The sequence below is a fragment of the Zingiber officinale genome, chromosome 2B (genome assembly GCF_018446385.1).
Source record: "Zingiber officinale cultivar Zhangliang chromosome 2B, Zo_v1.1, whole genome shotgun sequence".
In the NCBI taxonomy this organism is placed as follows: Eukaryota; Viridiplantae; Streptophyta; class Magnoliopsida; order Zingiberales; family Zingiberaceae; genus Zingiber; species Zingiber officinale.
In genome coordinates this window covers 149,110,983-149,131,519 of record NC_055989.1, presented here as the reverse complement: position 1 = coordinate 149,131,519, position 20,537 = coordinate 149,110,983, and the positions used below count along the sequence as shown (strand labels likewise).

Sequence of the window (20,537 nt, the reverse complement as noted above, 5' to 3'; positions counted from 1 at the left end):
TGAGTGGCTCCATGCCTAGTACAAAGTCACGGAGTAAAAAAAATAAATAAAGCAACCAGGCAAATAAACACCAAGGCAAGGGGGAAAATTATAAGAAGCATATATGGCTTTGTTTTCTCATATATCACCACCCTCCTTCGCCTCGCTTACTTGTCCGCATGCCCTTTCGTGGTCACCGCTTGTGGCCAGGCTCTCGCCTCCGGAGGCGTAGTGGTTAACATGTTTGCACTCGGCCGTGGCTGCCATGATTGGATCAACGTGTCCTCCTCATCGACATATGCTTACGTTGACACCGAAAGCATGCAATTGTGGATTGAGGTCTTGCGTGAGACGCTCGAACATGGCCTAGCACTGCTCTTGTGGACCAACTGACTCTATCTCACCGTTGGCAGCACACTCTCTAATACCGACGTCGGCTACAAGACCTTCCAATATGACCTCCAAAATTTCAATGTCTACGAATTAAATATTATTATCGGTAAATTAACTTAATAATTTCATAAATAATAAAAAATTATTTAATAAAAATTTAAAATTTGGTAAGATATCAGAAAAAATGAGATTGTAATGTGATCACACTAAGTGAACTCACACCTCACCTCTTCTATTACGTCCTTGGCAAACTCATTGTGGCAATTAGAGATCAACTCATTCTATCTATTATTCTTGCATTCATCCCTGTCATTGCTTCTTACCACCACAACCAACCTTAGGGGTTACATATCTACTACTTTAAATACATTCAACATGAGTTTTTTTTTAATCATTAATTGCCACTACTAATTAAAATATGATAATTTTTTTTAACCACTATCACCACTAATTATTAACTCATCAACTCATCAACTTGCTAACAAAATCATTAATAACATTTACATTAAAATTTATAACTTAATGGAATTAAAAAGATGACTCAAACCCAACACTTGAAGAATTTACTAGTTAGATTATTTAATTAAGGGCGCACACATTCGTGTAAATTACAAGTTATTTATACTGAACGAAGAGAAAAAACAATCACTAAAATTTCATTTCAATGCAATTTGCAATGCTAGAAGATACTTGAAACAGAGACTCCTCAGATGCTAATATATCCTTGAACTGATCCGTATTGATGCGACTTCTCAGCATTTGCAATCCCATTTCCTTTAATTCCTCTGTCATCTCCTTCTGATTTAAGAGAAACCCTTCAAATGTCCTTTTGGGCATTCTCATTTGTAAATCAATGAGTTCTACTTCTGTAGAGCCATGGAGCAAACAATCGTCTTCATTGGTGCTCTCTATATGCGTAGAATCTGTCAGTATATTAAATCTAGTATTAGAGTCATTGCACTTCTTGAGGAATTGGGTCAATATCATAGTTGACGATCGATTTTGCAGATTGAAATCGAGGTTGAAGATCATGGCGTTCTCTTTGTAGTCCGGATAAATAAATTCATCGTTTTCGATTTCTTCTGCTAACACCTGTTAATCGAAGCAAATTTTGTTATACATAGAGCAAAGAGAGTATGCATGAAAATTAAGAAGGTAGGCTTTATGGATCTGCTCTCACGCTTGGGGTTTTGCTAGAATTCAGCATGAGCCAAGCGTTTCGCTTTCGAAATGCAGTTCCGAGAAAATTCATCAACGCAACTGGAGGATCTGCAGGCGGATGAAGGGCAAGAAGGAATGATGCGTTCCGGACCTTGGGCGCTTCAATGCGCAGCTCGTTGACGACCTCCACCTTGAGCGACTCGAGCTTTGGGCAGTGGATGTCGATGGCGTTGACGCTGGCGAGCGACTTGAGAAGGACTATATTCTTGATGGAGGCGGAGTGGATGCTTAGTCTGTGCTTGATACAACTGAAACAGATGAGTTGCAGAGTTTCGAGGAAGGGGCAGGAGTCGAAGAGGTTGCGTAGGAAATCATAGCAAAGGATGCAAAATTCCATTTTGAGGGAGGTGAGGAGGGCGCAGCCCAAGGGCGAGAGGGGGCGGCGATCGAAGTATTGCGACACCCGGATTCTGTCCAAGGAGAGGCTCCTCAGCGACTTGATGCCGAACAAGCCGCAATCCCTGCCGTCAAAATCCAACCATCCCTTGTCTGCGGAGGTTTTGAGGATGAGGTCTTGCACGCCCGCCTTGGAGAGATCGTCGACGAGTAGCTGCTCGAGGGGCTTGGGTAAATAGGACCATAAGGCGTCGTCGTCTTCGTCGTCTTCGTCCCGGAAGACGACGTGGCATTGGCGGATTAGAGCACGGGGGAAGGTGAGCTCTTGGTGGACGTCGACGCCGCCGGAAGGGAGCCTGACGTCGAGGCGGAAAGCGTCGAGTCGGGGGATGGAGGGGAGGAGGAGGCGAAAGCGGGCACAGACAGCGAAGAGGGCGACGCGCTGCTTGATGGAGAGGAAGGAGAGGATGGAGATAAGGAGGTCGTCGTGGAGGGAAGTGAGGCGGTCCTCCAGCCTGCCTTCCTGTTCACGCCGGCGCTTGTTGTTGTGGTCCGTCATCAGGCGTCGGGATGAGACTGTCTCTGCCGCCTTCTCGGTTCAGGCGGGTTAGGGTTTGACAGATGAGGAGAGTAATTAGAGAATCAATTTTAGGGGAAGAATTTGGTTATTAGATTTTGTTTTTATATATATAAATATATAATTTTTCTAACTAATCGAATAAATATAATATAGAAAAAAAGATTTAAATCTTTTGAAATAGAAATTAAAAATAAATTGGTTATTAGATTTAATTTATGGTTTTTTATTAGATTTGGTCATTAACTAACAATTATAGCAAAAAATCAAACACTTATTAGTTTTTTATCCAACGATAATTTAATAAGATTCGTTTATCTCTATCAATATTTGAAAAAGAAGTTTAAGAAGATATTGTACCAGATCCTAACGCAAGATCTATCTAATTTAATTTTCATTTTATTTTCTATAAAATTATTATTGTTAATGTAGAATAGTTATGTTATTAAAGTTAATGGTGATAATATTCATTTTAGACGGTTTAATATTGTCGACCCCTAGGTTAAATATAGACAGATAAATCACAGAGGACCTTTTCCTCTAACAAGTGTCCCTTTTCATGAGAGAGATTAAATATTCAATGAGACATTTTATACTCATTGTAATTGACTCTAATACTTATTAGTGAAGAAACTACCTATATAGTTATTGAATGATTAGAGAGGGTGAATTTTATCTTTTTAACTTTTCTTTTCACCTTTTCAAATCTTTTCATTTTCACCTTTTAAAATCTTTTCGAATTGTACAGTGGAAAAATATGCTTTTATATTTTTACTTAGTTCTTAGTCCTACGACAACTATTTCAGGACCCACGATCCTTTGGACTATTTCGATTGGACAGTCCACTAAATTCTCTCCCGAAAAATCTTTTGATAGAGAGATCAAATGCAGAAATAAAGAGAGTGCAATAGCCTACACTCTCTTATACAAGTATAATGAGAACTAAAAGAAAATAATGTTTTACTGATATGGATTGTAGTTAAAGATCGAAGCTCAATGTCAGTGCCATTCTGAGTGCAGCAGTTGGACGTAGTAGGGCTGCAACACAGTAGTTGGGCATAAACATCATAGTAGAATCAAACCGAAGCTTGTAATTGTTGGATCGAGACACACGTGAGAGAGGGGGAGTGGATCACGTGGTTTGCAAAAACTCATTTCTTTTAGTTTTGAAATCAACGTATGAGCAGCAGAAAAAGAAAATGAAAATAAAGAACGCAAGAAAAACGTTGACAGTTTTACTTGGTTTGGAGCCTTCGGCGACTCCTACACCAAGATCCAAGTCCCGCGGACCTATCCATGGGTAAATCACTATAAACCTCTTTCGGTACCTTCGGAAGAGAGAATCGAGTACAGAGAAAGAAGGAACAAGTGCAACACCCTGCACTTGTCCTATTACAAATAATTAAAACTTAATAACAGCTCGTTAACCAACACCTTCGAAAATTGTTAGCTTTGGCTCGGTGTCAGTCAGTTCCTCCGTAGTTGTCGGGCACAACAGGATCGTAGCAGGGTCACAACTGTAGGTCGAAGCAGTCGGAACCTCAATCAAATGCACAGAAGCTTGTATATGAGTTGTTTTAGAAGCTTTGGGCGAGTATCCTTAAATAGAGTATGGAAGGCGCCTCCAATGAGGCAAGTTTGATCCCAAACAGCCTGACACTTATCTACTGTGACGGTCAAAATTTATCTAGTGGAGGACGCCTTCCATAGCCATGGAAGGCGCCTTCTATGAACAGCACGAATGCACCTTCTATGGACACTGTTCATGTAACGACCCAATTTGTCTCCTTTTGAGCCCCAAAAATAATTTAAAAATATTTAAAAATGCTATATAAAAATTCTAGAGATTTTTAGAATATTTTTGGAGTTCGTTTGGTATTTTTACCAAGAGAAAGAAGTAAAAAAAAAAAAAAGAATAACATATGTTGAAGTCGGATTTTGAACCCAGGACCTCGGACCCGATAAGGATCTTAACAAACTCAGCCAACCAACTGGTCTGCAAACGTTTTGTAAATTATATATGGAATAAAATATATATAAGGTATAATTAGGAACATTGAAAATAAATCGAAACGAAAGTGCGCGGCTGAGGAATCGAAGACGTGACCTTAGAGTTGGTCAAAATCCGACTGACCAAGTGATCCAGCCGTCAGTTATATTTAGAAAAGGTAGGAAAATTTATTTAACAAGTTAACAGAATATGGAGATTATAAGAGGGATAAGTTGAGGAGGTAAATTCCCGAGTCCTAATTTCTCCCGACCCGAAACCTTTTCCTCCTCCTTCTCGCGGCGCGACGCCGTTCTTCTCTCGGGCGAAAACACGAAGGAGCTAGGGCTTCCTCCCTCCGGCGGCCGGCGAAGGCTTTTTCCGACCGGTCTTCACCCGTGCGTGACCACCTCGACGCGGGGAGCTCGGAAACACAAAGGAGCTGCGAGATTTGATGTTTCTCCGAACCCTAGAAGTTCCTTTCTCCGGCAGTAAGTCCAAGAAAACTCAAAGTAAGACGCTACTCACCTGCAGTAGGATAGTTCCGGGTTCTTTTCCTTTTGTTTCAAATTTTTTTGTGAAGTTTGTGGCTTAGGGCTTACTGCCGTGAGTTGTTAAGGAAGAGGGAAAGGGTTTTTGATTGGATTAGATTCTGAACACTGCTTATTCTTGTGTTCCGAATTTGTTCTATTTTGTTCCGAAGTTTGCTGCCATGTTGTTCCCTTTTTGGTTAGGGTTCTGTTTTATTGAAGTTTAGTAGCATGCGTTCTTGGTTTCCTTCCTTTTAAGTTCTGTAGTAGCAAGAATTAGTGTCCTGTTGCTAGATATGGGATTTGATTTTGAAACGAAACAAGCTTTATATAGGTTCTAAGTTTCCAACAGGTTTAGTTTGGTTTGCGTTAGGAAAGGGGCACCAACAGTCCCATTTCCCTGTGGTATTTGCAGTAGATAAGGAATAGCTCCAATTGTAGCAGAGAACAACCTCCTTCCTTGTGCATTTCTGCAGACAAGAACAACTCCATTTGGAGCTTAGAACAGCCCCCTTTGGAGCTTATTCCAGTCCAAGTTTTCTTTGTGTTCACTGCAGAAACGTACAACTCTATTAGAGCATAGGACAGCCCTTCTTTTTGATAATTCAGCAAGTTTAATTTTTAAAGTTTCAATTCAGCAAGTTGATTTCTTAAGGTTCAATTCAGCAAAATTGATTCCTTTTGTTACAAATTCAGCAGGTTAGTTAATCTAGTCTTATTCCAACAAGTTTACATAGATTTTAAGCTTCAGCAGGTTTTAGTTTTGGTTGTGCTATGTTTTTGACATGAACAACCTAGTCTTAAGAGAATTCGGTAGATTTTTCTAAGCTAGTATGCAGATTTTAGATAAGCTTAGTATGCAGATTTTAGATAAGCTTAATATGCAGATTTTAGTTAAGTTTAATATGCAGATTTCTGTTTAAACTTGTATGCAGATTTTGTTTAAGCATTGCAGTGTTAGAATTTGTTTAAACATTTCAGTTTTGTAAGAAGCATTCTTTTATAAGAAAAGTATAAGAAAGATAAAGAAAAGAAAGAAAAGGCCGAGGCCTTAAGTAGATCCCAAAAGTCAAGACTTTAGGGGTTTTGGCACACAAGGTGCCTATTAAAATGCCAAGGCATTAAAAGAAGAAGTAATTAAGATTATAAGTATTTTACTTTTAAGAAGAGGCTAGTACCCGACTTCCGAGGTTGTCGTTAAACAAATCCAGGTGTCCAATTCCGAGGTCTTGACCCTGGTAGACCGAGGTCTGCTCTTTTAGGATTGGTGGCTCGCTACCCCAACCTATTAGGGAACGCGCATAAGATGGTACTACGCCTGGGCCCAAGAAGAAGTTGATTATTATTTTGAAGTATTATAAGTATAAGTTTTTGAACAAGTAAAACGAGTTTTACATAAACATAAAGTATTAAAGATTGAGTTTTAAACAAGTGAAGCTTTTCTTTGCTATTAATTTGACATGAGCAGTTATGTTTATGCTTTATTTCTTTTTAGAGCATATAGTTTTTAATTCTTTCTGTATACATGCATATTCGTATTTTTGTGAGTTATACAGCGCTTACTAAGTAAATTTTACTTATAGATTGCACTTCCTCTTACTGCAGATACAGGAAAGGAAAAGATATAGAAAGGAAGACGACAAGGAGGTGTTCGAAGGATGTGTGATGCCAGGACTATGGAAGCCTTGGGACTAGAAAGGAGTTCCTTTTGTCTTCTTTCCTTATTCTTTTTTAGCTTCCGCATTTAGTTATTGTAAACATTTGAGTTCAGTTTAGTAAGTAGATATTTGTGTGTTTGATACTTATTTAACTGCGTGGGTGTTTGATAAATGTTCCAGCCGCCTGTGGCTGTGTATATTATGTTATGTATTAATGATTATAGTCACCGGTACAGGGGAGATTTTGTCGAAATTTTTCAGTAGGGATTCCTCGTGGTTTCGATCACACCGGTTAAATAGAGTTAGTAGTTAAGTAATGGTCATCCTTAGAGAGTAGTGTAGTATAGTAAGAAGGGTGGTCGTTACAGTTCATCCGAATGTAACTTTCTCCTCTTTTCCCTACAAAACAATGTTACTCCAAAATTCCATGCAAAACAAGTATTACGATAATTTAATAATAATAAATAGTAGTAATTAGTTCCTGTCCCCCCAGGACTAGGAACTAGTCAAGGTCTCAGTTTAGGGATCCCAAATGAGCCTAAACTGGACTAATGCTTACTGTCCCTTCAACCGGGATGCATCCTCACTTGGTCACTCTTCTCCAGTGACTTACCTTAAATTACCAGTTTGTCAGATATCCGGTCAGTCCGTCGACCTGTCTAGACTTTGTGCCAACTATCCGGTCGACCCGTTGACCTAGCCAGACTCCCTCGTCAACTCCTGCACACTGGGTCAGTACAATAGATAAAATAGTAAAGTAAAACAGGGTCACCATATTTTAGGATTTGCTGGTCTGGTCGATCGCGCACAGTAGACCGGAAATCAGTTGATCACACATTACTTAGGGTTACTTTCCTAGGGTTGCCTAGCTTCACTCACTAGGACTTCCATAGTTTGGCTTCACTCAGTAGGACTTCCTCCACCTAGCTTCACTCACTAGGGCTCGACTTCACTTACCAGGACTTCCACTACCTACCTTCATTCACTAGGGTCTGACTTCACTCATCAGGACTTCCACCACCTAGCTTCACTCACTAGGGTCCGACTTCACTCATCAGGACTTCCACTTGCCTAACCTTTAGTTAGGACTTCTCATTTGCCTATCTTTCGGTTAGGACTTACCCTTGCTAGTCATCTAGTCCTGACTAGACTACACTCTTCCAAATATCAAGTCCTGGTTGAATTAACCCTTGGTCAAACTAACCAGACTTAGGTGCATTGTCAAATATCAAAACCCTAGAGGTTAATTGCACCAACAATAATCACTATAAGAAAAACAACACAATGCACAAGAGATATGTTTATATCTAGCATGAAACAATGAAGGCCAAACCAGCCCATGAATAAAAAAATAAACATCATATTTTTGACAACATTTCAACATAAATATTATCATTTTCAAATTCAATTATATTCTCCAAAAGAAAAAAAAACTATAAATTTACATGATCGATATTATCACTTTCAAATACAATAAGATGAACTCATGTACATACCTATTCATAAATATGATCTTGTATGCATTCGACTACCTCGGAGTACATTTCATCAATTTTTTCTTGAAAGTACTCCACTTTTGTGAACTGTGAACACATATAAACTATATGATCTTAATGAACAAAAGGTAAGTAATAGAAAAAAATGATAACTAAATAGCTTCTAATTATTTGAGATAAATAATGATAATATTACTATTGATTGTAGTGCATCCTCCTTGATCATTGTAACTTATTCAGTAATTTATCTCATAAACTTTATCATGTAATAACTGCATTGTTTCGTATCAGCTGGCTATTTAGGAGCTTATATGTTAAATGCAATTCATATTGTTCATCCTTATTTCAATTAATCAACCAACAATAAGTTAACATCTTCAAAATTTTTGTAAATAATATAAAAAAATATTAACACAAACACAAGTCTGAAATAATAATAAAAAAGTCAAATAATTAATCAAAACCGTATGTAGCAATATGATTAGTAAAGAAGAGTAAGTAAACAAAGCATGAATATGTAAATAATCATGAAATTTCATTATTTCATTTCGTTAGATTATTTTTAACCTTTATCTTTTTATAGTTTGAGCATGGTAAGCGAGTGGATTATGCCCCTCCACTTAGAAGCAATGAAGTGGTACACAACACAAGAACAACTGAACAACTGCTTAAGTAAAAAGGTAATCCACCTATTCATTTGTTTATCTTTGAAGTCAATGTTTTAAATTATAAGCCAAATGAATCATATATTAGGTAGACAGTAATTAAATTTGTAGATATAATAACTTAGATTAATTTAAACATTTAAACTAGATTTTATAAACAAATAGAAAAATCACATGTAAGAAATACTCTATATATAATACAAGTTCATGGATATAATAACTGAAAGAAATTATTAGTACGTCGTCAAGTATATAGAGAAAGTGCAAGAATAGCGTGTTGTCCTCCACTTAATTTTGATGAAGACTATTTTCAAATAGTAGCAAATGCAACATGACTCTCCAGCCCATCCAAGAAATTGCAACCTTTAAGAGGTTTAAGTTTAGCCATCCTTCCAGGTAAATGTATCCTTAACGACTATAAGTACCTCATTCTTGAAAAGTTAAGGTAACATAGCAAAGTCAGGAAGTGAAATGAGATTTACTTAATATGATGAATGTGAACATGGATTCAATCAATGTTTTAAATTATAAGCCATTGTCACTATAGTAAAAAGTTGTTAATTAACCACTAGGCTCCAACATGTGCAAGCATCACATTCATAATAAATCTATCATCATTGATGAAATAAACATAAAAATAGTAGAACAAGGGCATAGTTTGCTCTCACAAAAGACATAAATCAAACGGAAAAACGTATACAAAATGTGGAACCGTCACATCAGCGACTCCCCTAGAGCCGGCCCCATCAATATGGAGGAAGGTAAATGCAGGTACATAGTTGAAAGCACATAGCCGAGACGCTAACCCCAGACAATGACACTCCGAGGATCGAACCCTGGACCTCTCGGCCATGAAACCATGTGCGCCCAGCTGTGCTACGCCCTGGGGACTAATATAATGGAAAAAACGTATAAATCTTTTACATCATGTGTTTGAAAAAAAACGAGATTATTCCATTATACTATCTTTCCTGTTCACACTCACCACAAAGAACATTTCAACCATTTTTGTTATATAGGTCCAAGAGAAAGATACAAGAAACAAATAGTTTCAAATGACCTATGGAATTCAATCCGAACATGCTACATATGTAGTGCCTTTTTTGTACCAACATCACTATTTCTTGAAATATTACGCCCTCTTAAAACCATGATTATGTTTGAAATAGTTTAATGGTTATGATAACTTTTCAGAGATCATGATCACAATCTACACATATCTCTCTCATCTTATATCTATAAATACTAGTTACATTTGTCATTTAGAGACTAATGTTAACCCAACAAAAAAAGTATAAAATAGTGACAGACTATATCCGTCACTATTTCAAAGCTATTTTGTTACAATATGTCTTTAGTGACAGAAAGCATACCATCACATAAATATCAGTCGTTGGTATTGTAGATAGATCTTGTAGTTTTCTTCGCTAGTGTCCCATCTTGCCACAATGATGACATGAGCCATTTTGTATTGGTTTTACTGTCTTGACCTTTTGTGTTGGTATTAGACGCCATCGACATCCACGACCCAATGCTCGAGTCGCTCGTTGTCTGGGTCGTCAATGAGCTGCGCATTGAAGCGGCCAAGGTCCAGAACACGTCATTCCTTCTCGCCCTCCATCCCCCTACAGATCCTCTAGTTGCATTGAAGAATTTTCTCGGAGCTGATTTTCGAAAGGAAAACGCTTGGCTCATGCTGAATTCTAGCAAAACCCCAAACGTGAGAGAAGATCCATAAAGCCTACCTTCTTAATTTTCATGTATACTCTCTTTGCTCTATGTATTACAAAATTTGCTTCGATTGACAGGTATTAGAAGAAGAAATCGAAAAGGAGAACGCCGTGATCTTCAACCTCGATTTCAATCTGCAAAATCGACCGTCAACTATGATATTGGCCCACTTCCTTAGGAAGTGCAATGAGGACTCTAATACTAGATTTACTATACTGGCAAATTCTACGCATATAGAGAGCACCAATGAAGACGATTGCTTGCTCCATGGCTCTACAGAAGTAGAACTAATTGATTTATAAATGAGAATGCCTAAAAAGACATTTGAAGGGTTTCTCTTAAATCAGCAGGAGATGACAGAGGAATTAAAGGAAATGAGATTGCAAATGCTGAGAAGTCGCACCAGTATGGATCAGTTCAAGGATATATTAGCATATGAGGAGTCTCTGTTCCAAGTATCTTCTAGCATTGCTAATTGCATTGAAATGAAATTTTAGTGATTGTTTTTTCTCTTCGTTCAGTATAACTAACTTGTAATTTACACGAATGTGTGTGTCCTTTGTTAAATAATCTAACTAGTAAATTCTTCAAATGTTGGGTTTGAGTCATATTTTTAAGTCCATTAAGTTATAAATTTTAATGTAAATGTTATTAGTGATTTTGTTAGCAAGTTGCTGAGTTAATAATTAGTGGTGATAGTGGTTAAAGAAAATTATCAGATTTTAATTAGTAGTGGCAATTAATGATCAAAAAAAATTAATTCATGTTGAATGTATTTAAAGTAGTAGATATGTAGGCCCTAAGGCTGGTTGTGGTGGTAAGAAGCAATGACAGGGATGAATGCAAGAATAATAGATAGAATGAGCTGATCTCTAATTGCCACAATGAGTTTGCCAAGGACGTAATAGAAGAGGTGAGGTGTGAGTTCAACCATTTCAAACGTTAACATTAGTCTCTAAATGACAAATGTAAGTATGCAACTTGTATTTGTAGATATGAGATGAGAGATATATGTGTAGATTGTGATCATGATCTCTGAAAATTTATGGACCATTCAACCATTTCAAACATTAATCATATAACAACCTCTAAATATATATAGTGTCAGCCATTAATATCAATCTTTTGGTCGTTACTGACCAGAAGTGATGATAGGCCGTTGTAGGGATTGTAGATTACATCTACTTGTTGTCAATAACCCATAGTTGATAGTACCTCTATCTAAAGAAGACCAAGAGAGAGCTCAAGAACTGAGCTTGAACAGGAGAAAGCTAGGAAAATTGAGCTCATCAACATAGTTGATGGCGTTTACTTCCCAACCTCTATAACTACAGAAAATTGAGCACAGAAAGGGTGAGTTCAAAGAAGATAACGTGGAGAGCTCAAGAAACTGAGTTCGGAAGAAAGAGCTCGAATAATTGAGCTTAGATAATCTATGCGACATCAACGTAACCTTAGACTATATCGTCTATCTTTTCATCAACTGATGGGGTAGATTTCATATGCTCGTAGCTAAGCATTTCTTGGATGTCGATGGTCAAGCACTCTTTGTTCTTTCCATATCAAATTAAATGATATTTTGTCCAAGGATAACATATAGTCAGAGGGTATCGATCTTATCCTGATAAGGTTCCTCTGATACTTAAGTGAAATTTTAAGAATTAGGAAATAATTAAATAAAAGAGATGATTATATGAGAGTGAACATTCTATCCTCTAACTGTTACCTTTTTTTCATATTTTTTCGTGTAACTATCATGAAATTTAAATACTTCCTTCTTAACGGTCACCGAATACCGTACTTATTAGCTGCTTATTACACATGGTTTATTTCCAAATTAAGCTTCGCTTCCTCCCCCAAATTCCTACTTCTCCTTTGGTCATGAGCGTGCTCCCGAACATTGATCTTTAAAGCCGGAGTGTCAGTTGACTTTGACCCCAATTCATCTGCTAATTATTTATTTATGGCTGAATAATTAATAAGTGTTAGATTTTTTTTACTATAATTGTAAGTTAATATAGATATAAAAGAATAAATAAAACAACCACTAGCTAAATCTAATAACAAAATCTTCTCATAAGATCTATTCTTAATTCCTATTTAAAAATATTTAATACAGTATTTTTTTCTATAATATATTTGTTGGGTTATTTAAGGAATTATATTATCTGGTTATTCCAACATTAGAAATAAGACTAATATGGATAAAAAAAATAGTAAATAATTTTTTACTATAATTATTAGTTAATTGACGTTTATACATAAAAGAATAAATAAAACAACAATGAGATAAGTCTAATAACAAAATCTTCTCATAAGATCTATTCTTAATTCCTATTTCAAAATATTTAATACCGTATTTTTTCTATAATATATTTGTTGGGTTATTTAAGGAATTATATACCCTTATATTATCTGGTTACAACAACATTATAAATAACGTACCATTACAAGCGCAGAGACAATCTGATCAAGACGCCTTTACAAGCGCCGGATGACGTACCATTACAAGCGCCGGCGTGAACAGGAAGTCACGCCGGAGGACCGTCTCACTTCCCTCCACGATGACCTCCTTGTCTCCATCCTCTCTTTCCTCCCCATCAAGCAGCGCGTCGCCCTCTCCGCTGTCTGCGCCCGCTTCCGCAGCCTCCTCCCCTCCATCCCCCGACTCGACGCCTTCCGCCTTGACGTCGACAACCATAAAGATCTCACCTTCCCCGGTTCTCTGATTCACCAATGCCACCTCGTCTTCCACAACGTCGCCGATTTACCCGAACCCCTCGAACAGCCGCTCGTCGACGGCCTCATCGAAGCGGGCGTGCAAGACCTCACCCTCGAAACCTCCGGCAAGCGATGGTTGTATCTTAGCGGAAGGGAAAACTGCAGCTTCTTGGACATCAAGTCGCTGAGGAGTCTCTTCTTGAACAGAATCTTCATGGTGTCGAGATACTCCGATCGCCGTCCCCTCTTGCCCTTGGGCTGCGCCTTCCTCACCTTCCTTAAAATGAAATACAGCTCCGTTAGCGACGATTTCCTGTGCAACCTCCTCGCCTCCTGCCCTTTCCTAGCGACACTGCATCTCGTCCGTTGCTATGTGCACGGGTACGGCATGAACAAATTAAGCTTCCACTCCGCCTCCATCAAGCATTTAATCCTGTTCCGGATCCGCATGCTTCACTCCATCATCACCATCGACGTCCGCGCCCCACAGCTCGAGTTGCTCATCATGGACGTTGTCACCACGATTCGCATAGAAGCCCCCAAGCTCCGGAACGCATCGTTCCTTCTCTCCCTAAAATCGCCGGCGGCAGATCCTCTAGATGCATTCATGAACCTTTTCGGAGCTGCTTTTCCAAGGCGAGCCGCTGTGCTCTTGCTGAATTCTTGGCAAACCCCAAACGTGAGAGAAGATCGATCCATCGATCGATCAAGCTAGCCTTCTTAATTTTTGTGTATACTCTCTTTGATTGATATATATATACATCTATATATACTTAACAAAATTTGATTTAATTGACAGATCTTCGCAGAGAGAAACAGAATTGATGGGGTTAAGTCGATCTTCAAGCTCGACTTCAATTTGAAAGATCTGTCGTCGGCTACGATATTGACCGAGTTCCTGAAGAAGTGCAATGACTGCAATACCGAGTTTGATATACATGTAGATCCTACGCGTATGCAGAGCAGCACTAAAACAACAAAGGACGACGACCAACACTTGCTCCATGGCTCGACAGGATTGGAGCTGATCAACTTACAAATAAAGATGTCAAAGAGAAGATTAGAAGGACTTCTCTCGGATCAAAAAAAGATGAAGAAATTAGAGGATACGGGATTGGAAATGCTGAGAAGGCGCACCAGCAAACAACAATTCATGGATATATTAACATCCGAGGAGTCTTTGTTTAAAGTATCTTCCAGTAATTACTGTATTGAAATGAAAATTTAGTGTGTGTTTTTTTTCTTTATTAATTTTTGAAAGAGTAAATTTAGTTTTGGGGATAAATTTTTCTAGTTTTATTAGAAAATTTTATTAGTAAAAATAAATAGTGCACTGTTATGAATCTATAAAAGGGGATTAGTAATGTATATATTAGTTGCATGAACAAATTAAGAGTTTTTTTTTTTTTCAATTTTTAAGGTCGGATTAGAGTTAAATTCTTCCTAAAACCTAAATTTTTTTCCCCTTAAATCATAGATTTTGACAATCAATCTAAAAAAAATTTGCAACCACCATATTGTTGCGCAACTAATGGGATAATTAGACCGACCCAAATTAATTAGCTGTGTTAGAATTTTTTTTATTTACTTATCAAACTTAAAATGGTGATGTCAAAACAATACTAAAATGATAATGCTTTGTTCAAAATAGGATCGGACTAAGGTGGTTGATATTGCCTGAGGTCGCGAAATATGGTCAACTCGCTGATGAGCTGTTATTGTTATTGATGTTGACTAATGAAGAATGTAGGAATACTCACCTCGTGTCCTGGAAGGAAAGAAAGGGTTAGGAAAATGGCCGAAAAGGTTCTCGCTATTGTTACTCCGACTCCCAAGGCTGTTTTTGAAAAAGAAAAAGAAAGAAGTATTCTAAAATTAGGATTTTTTTTAAGATGTATATGAGTACCTTTTCCTTGTAATACCTTTTTTTATAGGAATAGATCCTTCTTATCACGTTTACATATTTTCCTCAGACATTACCATATTCTCCGTAATAAAGGACTATTACTAAATTAAATTATAGAATTAATATTTTCTAAAATTTTCTGATTTATTAAAATATTCTATATTTGGAAAGTTTCCTAAATTATTAGGAAATACTAAATTTGGAAAGATTTTGAAAATCATAAAAAAAATTTGATTTGAATTATTCTATAATAAATTAAGAAATATTAATTGTTTATTTCCTAAATTGTTAGAAAATTAATTTAAAATTTTATTTATAAAATAATTAAAGATTCTTGATAGAAAAAAATTCTAAATGAAATATATTAATTAAATTTGAAAATTAGTTAATTTGATTATATAAATCTTGATTTATTAAAATTAGATTTATAACATATTTTATTTTCAAAATAGAATTATAACATAGGTAAATTTATGTAATATTTATACTTGTATGTCATATATCATCATTTATGTGCGTTCGATGTGACATGCCATCATTTATATAATGCGTGTAATGTCATGTTAATAGAATATTTGCATGATATAGATGAGACCAAATCTCTTACTCTAAAACTTACACCTTCCGTTAATATGGTAAGAACCAGAATTTAAGTTCTTGTTTGAGTTGTTGTCAAAGTCATGCTCAAATTTATAATTACGTATGTTCAAACCATACAAATAAATTATGTCTCTAAAATAGATTCTTTCGATAATAATTTTATATAAAATAAAATAAAGATCAAATTAGATAGATCTTGTGTTCGGAATTATATGAAATCCTTTTTAAACTTTTTTTGAATCATATTAAATTGTGGATAAAAAACTAATACGTGTTAGATTTTTTACTATAATAAAAAAATAATAAATTTAGATGGCCGAACCATAAAATCGTATTTGAGCTAACATGTAATTAATGGCCTACAATCCGTCCAAGGAAGTTGGCGGAGACAGTCTGATCCCGACTCCTTTGCTCGCCTGATGACGAACCACAGCAAGCGCCGGCGTGAGCAGGAAGCTAAGGTATGCTGGAGGAGGAGCGCCTCACTACCCTCCACGATGACCTCCTCATCTCCATCCTCTCCTTCCTGCCCATCAAGCAGTGCGTCGCAGTCTCCGCCGTCTGCTCCAGCTTCCACCGCCTCCTCCCCTCCACTGCCCAAAGCTCGAGTCTCTCGTCGTCGAGGTCGTCAACCACATGCGCATTGAAGCCCCCAAGGTCCGGAACGCGTCATTCCTTCTCGCCCTCCATCCGCCTCCAGATCCTCCAGCTGCATTGACGAATTTTCTCGAAGCTGCTTTTCCAAAGGAAAACGCTTGGCTCATGCTGAATTCTAGCAAAATCCCAAACGTGAGAGAAGAAGATCCCGATTGACCTTCTTAAATTTCACGCATATTCTCTTTGATCGATACCTAACAAAATTTGCTTCGATTGGCAGGGATTAGCTGGAGAAGATGACAACGATAAATTAATTTATCCGGACTACAAAGGGGGCTCCGTGATCAATCTGAAAAATTGATCGTCAACTATGATATTGACTTAGTTCCTCAGGAAGTGCAAAGACTGCAATACCAGGTTTGATATACTTGCAGATTCTACAAATATACAAGGCACCAATGAAGACGATCGCTTGCTCCATGACTCTAAAGAAGTAGAACTAATTGATTTACAAATGAAAATGTCCAACAAGACATTTGAAGATTTTCTCTTAAATCAGGAGATGACAGAGGAATTAAAGCAGATGAGACTGCAAATGCTGAGAAGTCACACTAGTACAGATCAGTTCGAGGATATATTAGGATCCGAGGAGTCTCTATTCCAAGTATCTTCTGGCATTGTCAATTACATTGAAATGAAATTTTAGTGATCCTCTTTTCTCTTCGTTCGGTATAACTAACTTGTAATTTACACAAATGTCTGCGCCCTTTGTTAAATAATCTAACTAACTAGTAAATTCTTCAAATGATGGGTTTGACTCATATTTTTAATTCCATTAAGTTATAAAATTTAATGTAAATGTTCTTATTGACTTTGTTAGCAAATTACTGTGTTGATAAGTTAATAATTAGTGGCGATCGATAGTAGTTAAAGAAAATTATCAGATTTTAATTAATTAGTAGTGACAACTAATGATTAAAAAAAATATTCATGTTGAATGTATTTAAAGTAGTAGATATGTAGCCCCTAAGGTTGGTTGTGGTGGTAAGAAGTAATGACAGGGATGAATGCAAGAATAATAGATAGAATGAGCCGATCTCGAATTGCTGAGTTTGCCAAGGACGTAATAGAAGAGGTGAGGTGTGAGTTCACTTGGTGTGATAACCTTACAATCTCATCTTTTTCTATATTTTATCAAATTTTAAATTTTTATTAAATAAATTTTTATTATTTATGAAATTATTAAGTTAATTTACTGATAATAATATTTAATTCATAGACATTGAAAATTTGGGGGTCATAGCGGAAGGCCTGGTCGCTGACGTCGGTATTAGAGAGTGTGCTGCCGACGGTGAGGTAGAGGTAGTTGGTCCACAAGCGCAGTGATAGGCCATGTTCGAGCGTCTCACGCAAGACATCAATCTACAGTTGCTTGCTTTCGGTGTCAACGTAAGCATATGTCGATGTGGAGGACACGTTGATCCAATCACGACAGCCACGACCGAGGGTAGTTATGTTGACGACTACACCTCCGGAGGCGAGAGCCTGGGCCACAAGTGGTGACCACGAATGTAACGACCCAATTTTCCCTATTTCAAGTTCTAAAAGTCCATAAAAATATTTGGAAATACCTTTAAAATATTCTAGAGATTTTTAGAAATTTTTAGAGTATTTTTACGTAATTTTTGGAGTTCGTTTGGTATTTTTACCAAGAGAAAGAAGTTTAAAAAAAAAAAAAGAGAAGAAATATGTTGAAGCCAGGTTTTGAACCCACAACCTCGACCCGAGCCGAACCTCAGCCGAAACCAGCCCAACCAGCTGTGCTACACGATTTTGTTAACCTTATATGGAGCGAAATATATATATGCAGTAGCTGGAACGTTTGAAATAAATTGAAGAAAAAGGGGCGCGGCTGAGAATCGAAGCACAGACCTCTCGAGCAAAGCCAACGGACCAACTGGGCTAGCGATCGTTGCTAATTAAATAGGCAGCGGAAAATATATAAGCTATAGTTGGAACCAAAAATAACCCTAAGTATAAGGATTGGATTTCTTTTCCCTAAACCTATTTTTCTTTCTCCCGAAACCTCTCCTTTCTCACTCGCGACGGCGCCAACCCTTCTCGGCGAAAATCGCAGCACGCACCTAGGCGACTCCGGCGGCCGACGAGCTTCCTCCTCCGCGGATTCTTCACAAGTCCGAGCTTCTCTCGGCAAGGAGAGCGCGCGGGCACAAGAAAAGGCCGAGAGTTGCAAGTTTCCAAACCCTAGAACCTTCTTCCTCCTTCGGTTAGGGGCTCATCCGAACCCTAGGTCTTCCTCCGGTTGTAAGTCCAAGAGCAGCGAGGTGAGTTGCTACTCACCTGCAGTAGGATAGCTCCGAGATTTGTTTCCCTTGTTTCGATTTTTTTTGCTGTGTCCCGGTTCCGAGAGGAATCTGCTTATGCTGGTTTCGAATTTTGGTTGATGTTAGGGACCGTAGAACATATTCATAACGTTACTTGTTTTGTGTCAATCTGATGAAGCATGATTAGAGATTTCGGGTTGTATGGTGTTAGTTGCTGCCATGACTATTAATTCTGAATATTCTAGGGTGAATATGAAATCACCTCATTGTTGAGTAAGCTGGGTTTGTAATCTTGCTGTGTCAACCAGTTAGGTGTTAGGAAAGATGGGCATAAACAATTCCTTAGCTTGCCGTTCAGATTTGGGTTCGTGCCATGCAATGGGTGCAGAATTAGATGTGTCTTTTACCTTAGCAAATACAGATTTTTATGAGAACAACAAACAGTTCCTTGGGAGCTTAGAACAATGCATTCCTTTTAAGTGCAGTTTTTAGTTGTTCCATTGAATGCAGAATTCTACATTATAGCTTAGTTTTTCCCTTGATTTGAGATGCACATGAATAGTTTAGAATCCGTATACTGCTCAAGTTTGAGTATACTATACTGCTCGTGCAATCTTAATATCAATTATTCACTTATAAGTATACTGCTCGTGTATCTTCCCTTGCTATCAACTGTTCACTTATACAGATTTTGATAAGTATATGCACGAGCAGATTTCATAAATTGAGCAGTATTTTATTTCTTTAGAATTTGTTTCATGTCAAGTTTAGTTTTAGTTTAACATGAACAGCCTTGTTTTTATGATTTGGAGTTAGCTTGTAGTGCAGAATTTTGTAACATTCACAGCGCAGATTTGTATTAGTCTTATATGCAGATTTTCTAGTTTTCATTTGCTATTATTGAGCATGTGCAGTTTTTAATTGCTATGAGTTGAGCATGATCAGTTTTCTTTATTACTAGATACACATGAGCAGTTTTTTTTTAGTTTTTATTTGCTATTTTAATAAGCATGAACAACCATGTATTCTAGTGGGAAAATAAGAGTTCTATCAAATTCTTTTAGAAGCATTAACAAGTAAAAAGAAAGAAAAAGAAAAGAAAGAAAAGGCCAAGGCCTTAAGTAAATCCCAAAGTCAAGACTTTATGGATTTTGGCACATAGGATGCTATTAAAATGCCAAGGCATTTAAAGAAGAAGTATTTAAGATAAAAAGTATTTTACTTTTAAGAAGAGGCTAGTACCCGACTTCCAAGGTTGTCGTTAAACAAATCCAGGTGTCCAATTCCAAGGCCTAGAAGTATCTTAGTAGTTTCGGGATTCGCTACCCCAACCTATTAGGAAGCGCGAAAAATGGTACTATGCCGGGCCCAAGAGAAGTTGATTATTATTTTCAAGTATTAAAGTATAAATTTTAAACAAGTGAAATAAAAGAATAAGTTTAGAGTAAAAGAAGTAAGTTTCACTTTGTTTTAAAGATCAGCAAGTTTAGCTTTCTTTTATGCTAGCAACTTTTACATGTTTAGTTTCTTACATGTTATTTATTTGCTAGTTGATGAGCATGTTTTGCTTAATATGTTAGCATTCCAGTTAGTTTGCTTTCTTTATTAGCTTATGAGCATGATTAGCTACACATGTTTAGTATATCAGATAGTATGATGTCTTATGTTAGTTGATTTCTTTGCTATTTATGAGCATGAGTAGCTTTACATATTAGCATTCAGTTTAGCATGTTTTTATTTGTATACATGCATATCGAGTTTTTGTGAGTTAGATAGCACTCACTAAGCTTTATGC

At 37.1% G+C, this 20,537-nt stretch overlaps 1 protein-coding gene across 1 annotated transcript; it reads right to left on the bottom strand.

The window, feature by feature from the left end:
- Window positions 1–829: 829 nt before the first annotated feature.
- On the bottom strand, window positions 830–2,568 carry LOC122049661. The gene is made up of 2 exons (XM_042611019.1): window positions 1,553–2,568; window positions 830–1,464 (listed from the first exon to the last, which is right to left on the bottom strand). The coding sequence occupies exons 1-2, from the start codon at window positions 2,486–2,488 to the stop codon at window positions 1,021–1,023; spliced, it is 1,380 nt and encodes a 459-aa protein (XP_042466953.1). The 5' UTR covers window positions 2,489–2,568; the 3' UTR covers window positions 830–1,020.
- Window positions 2,569–20,537: the final 17,969 nt, after the last annotated feature.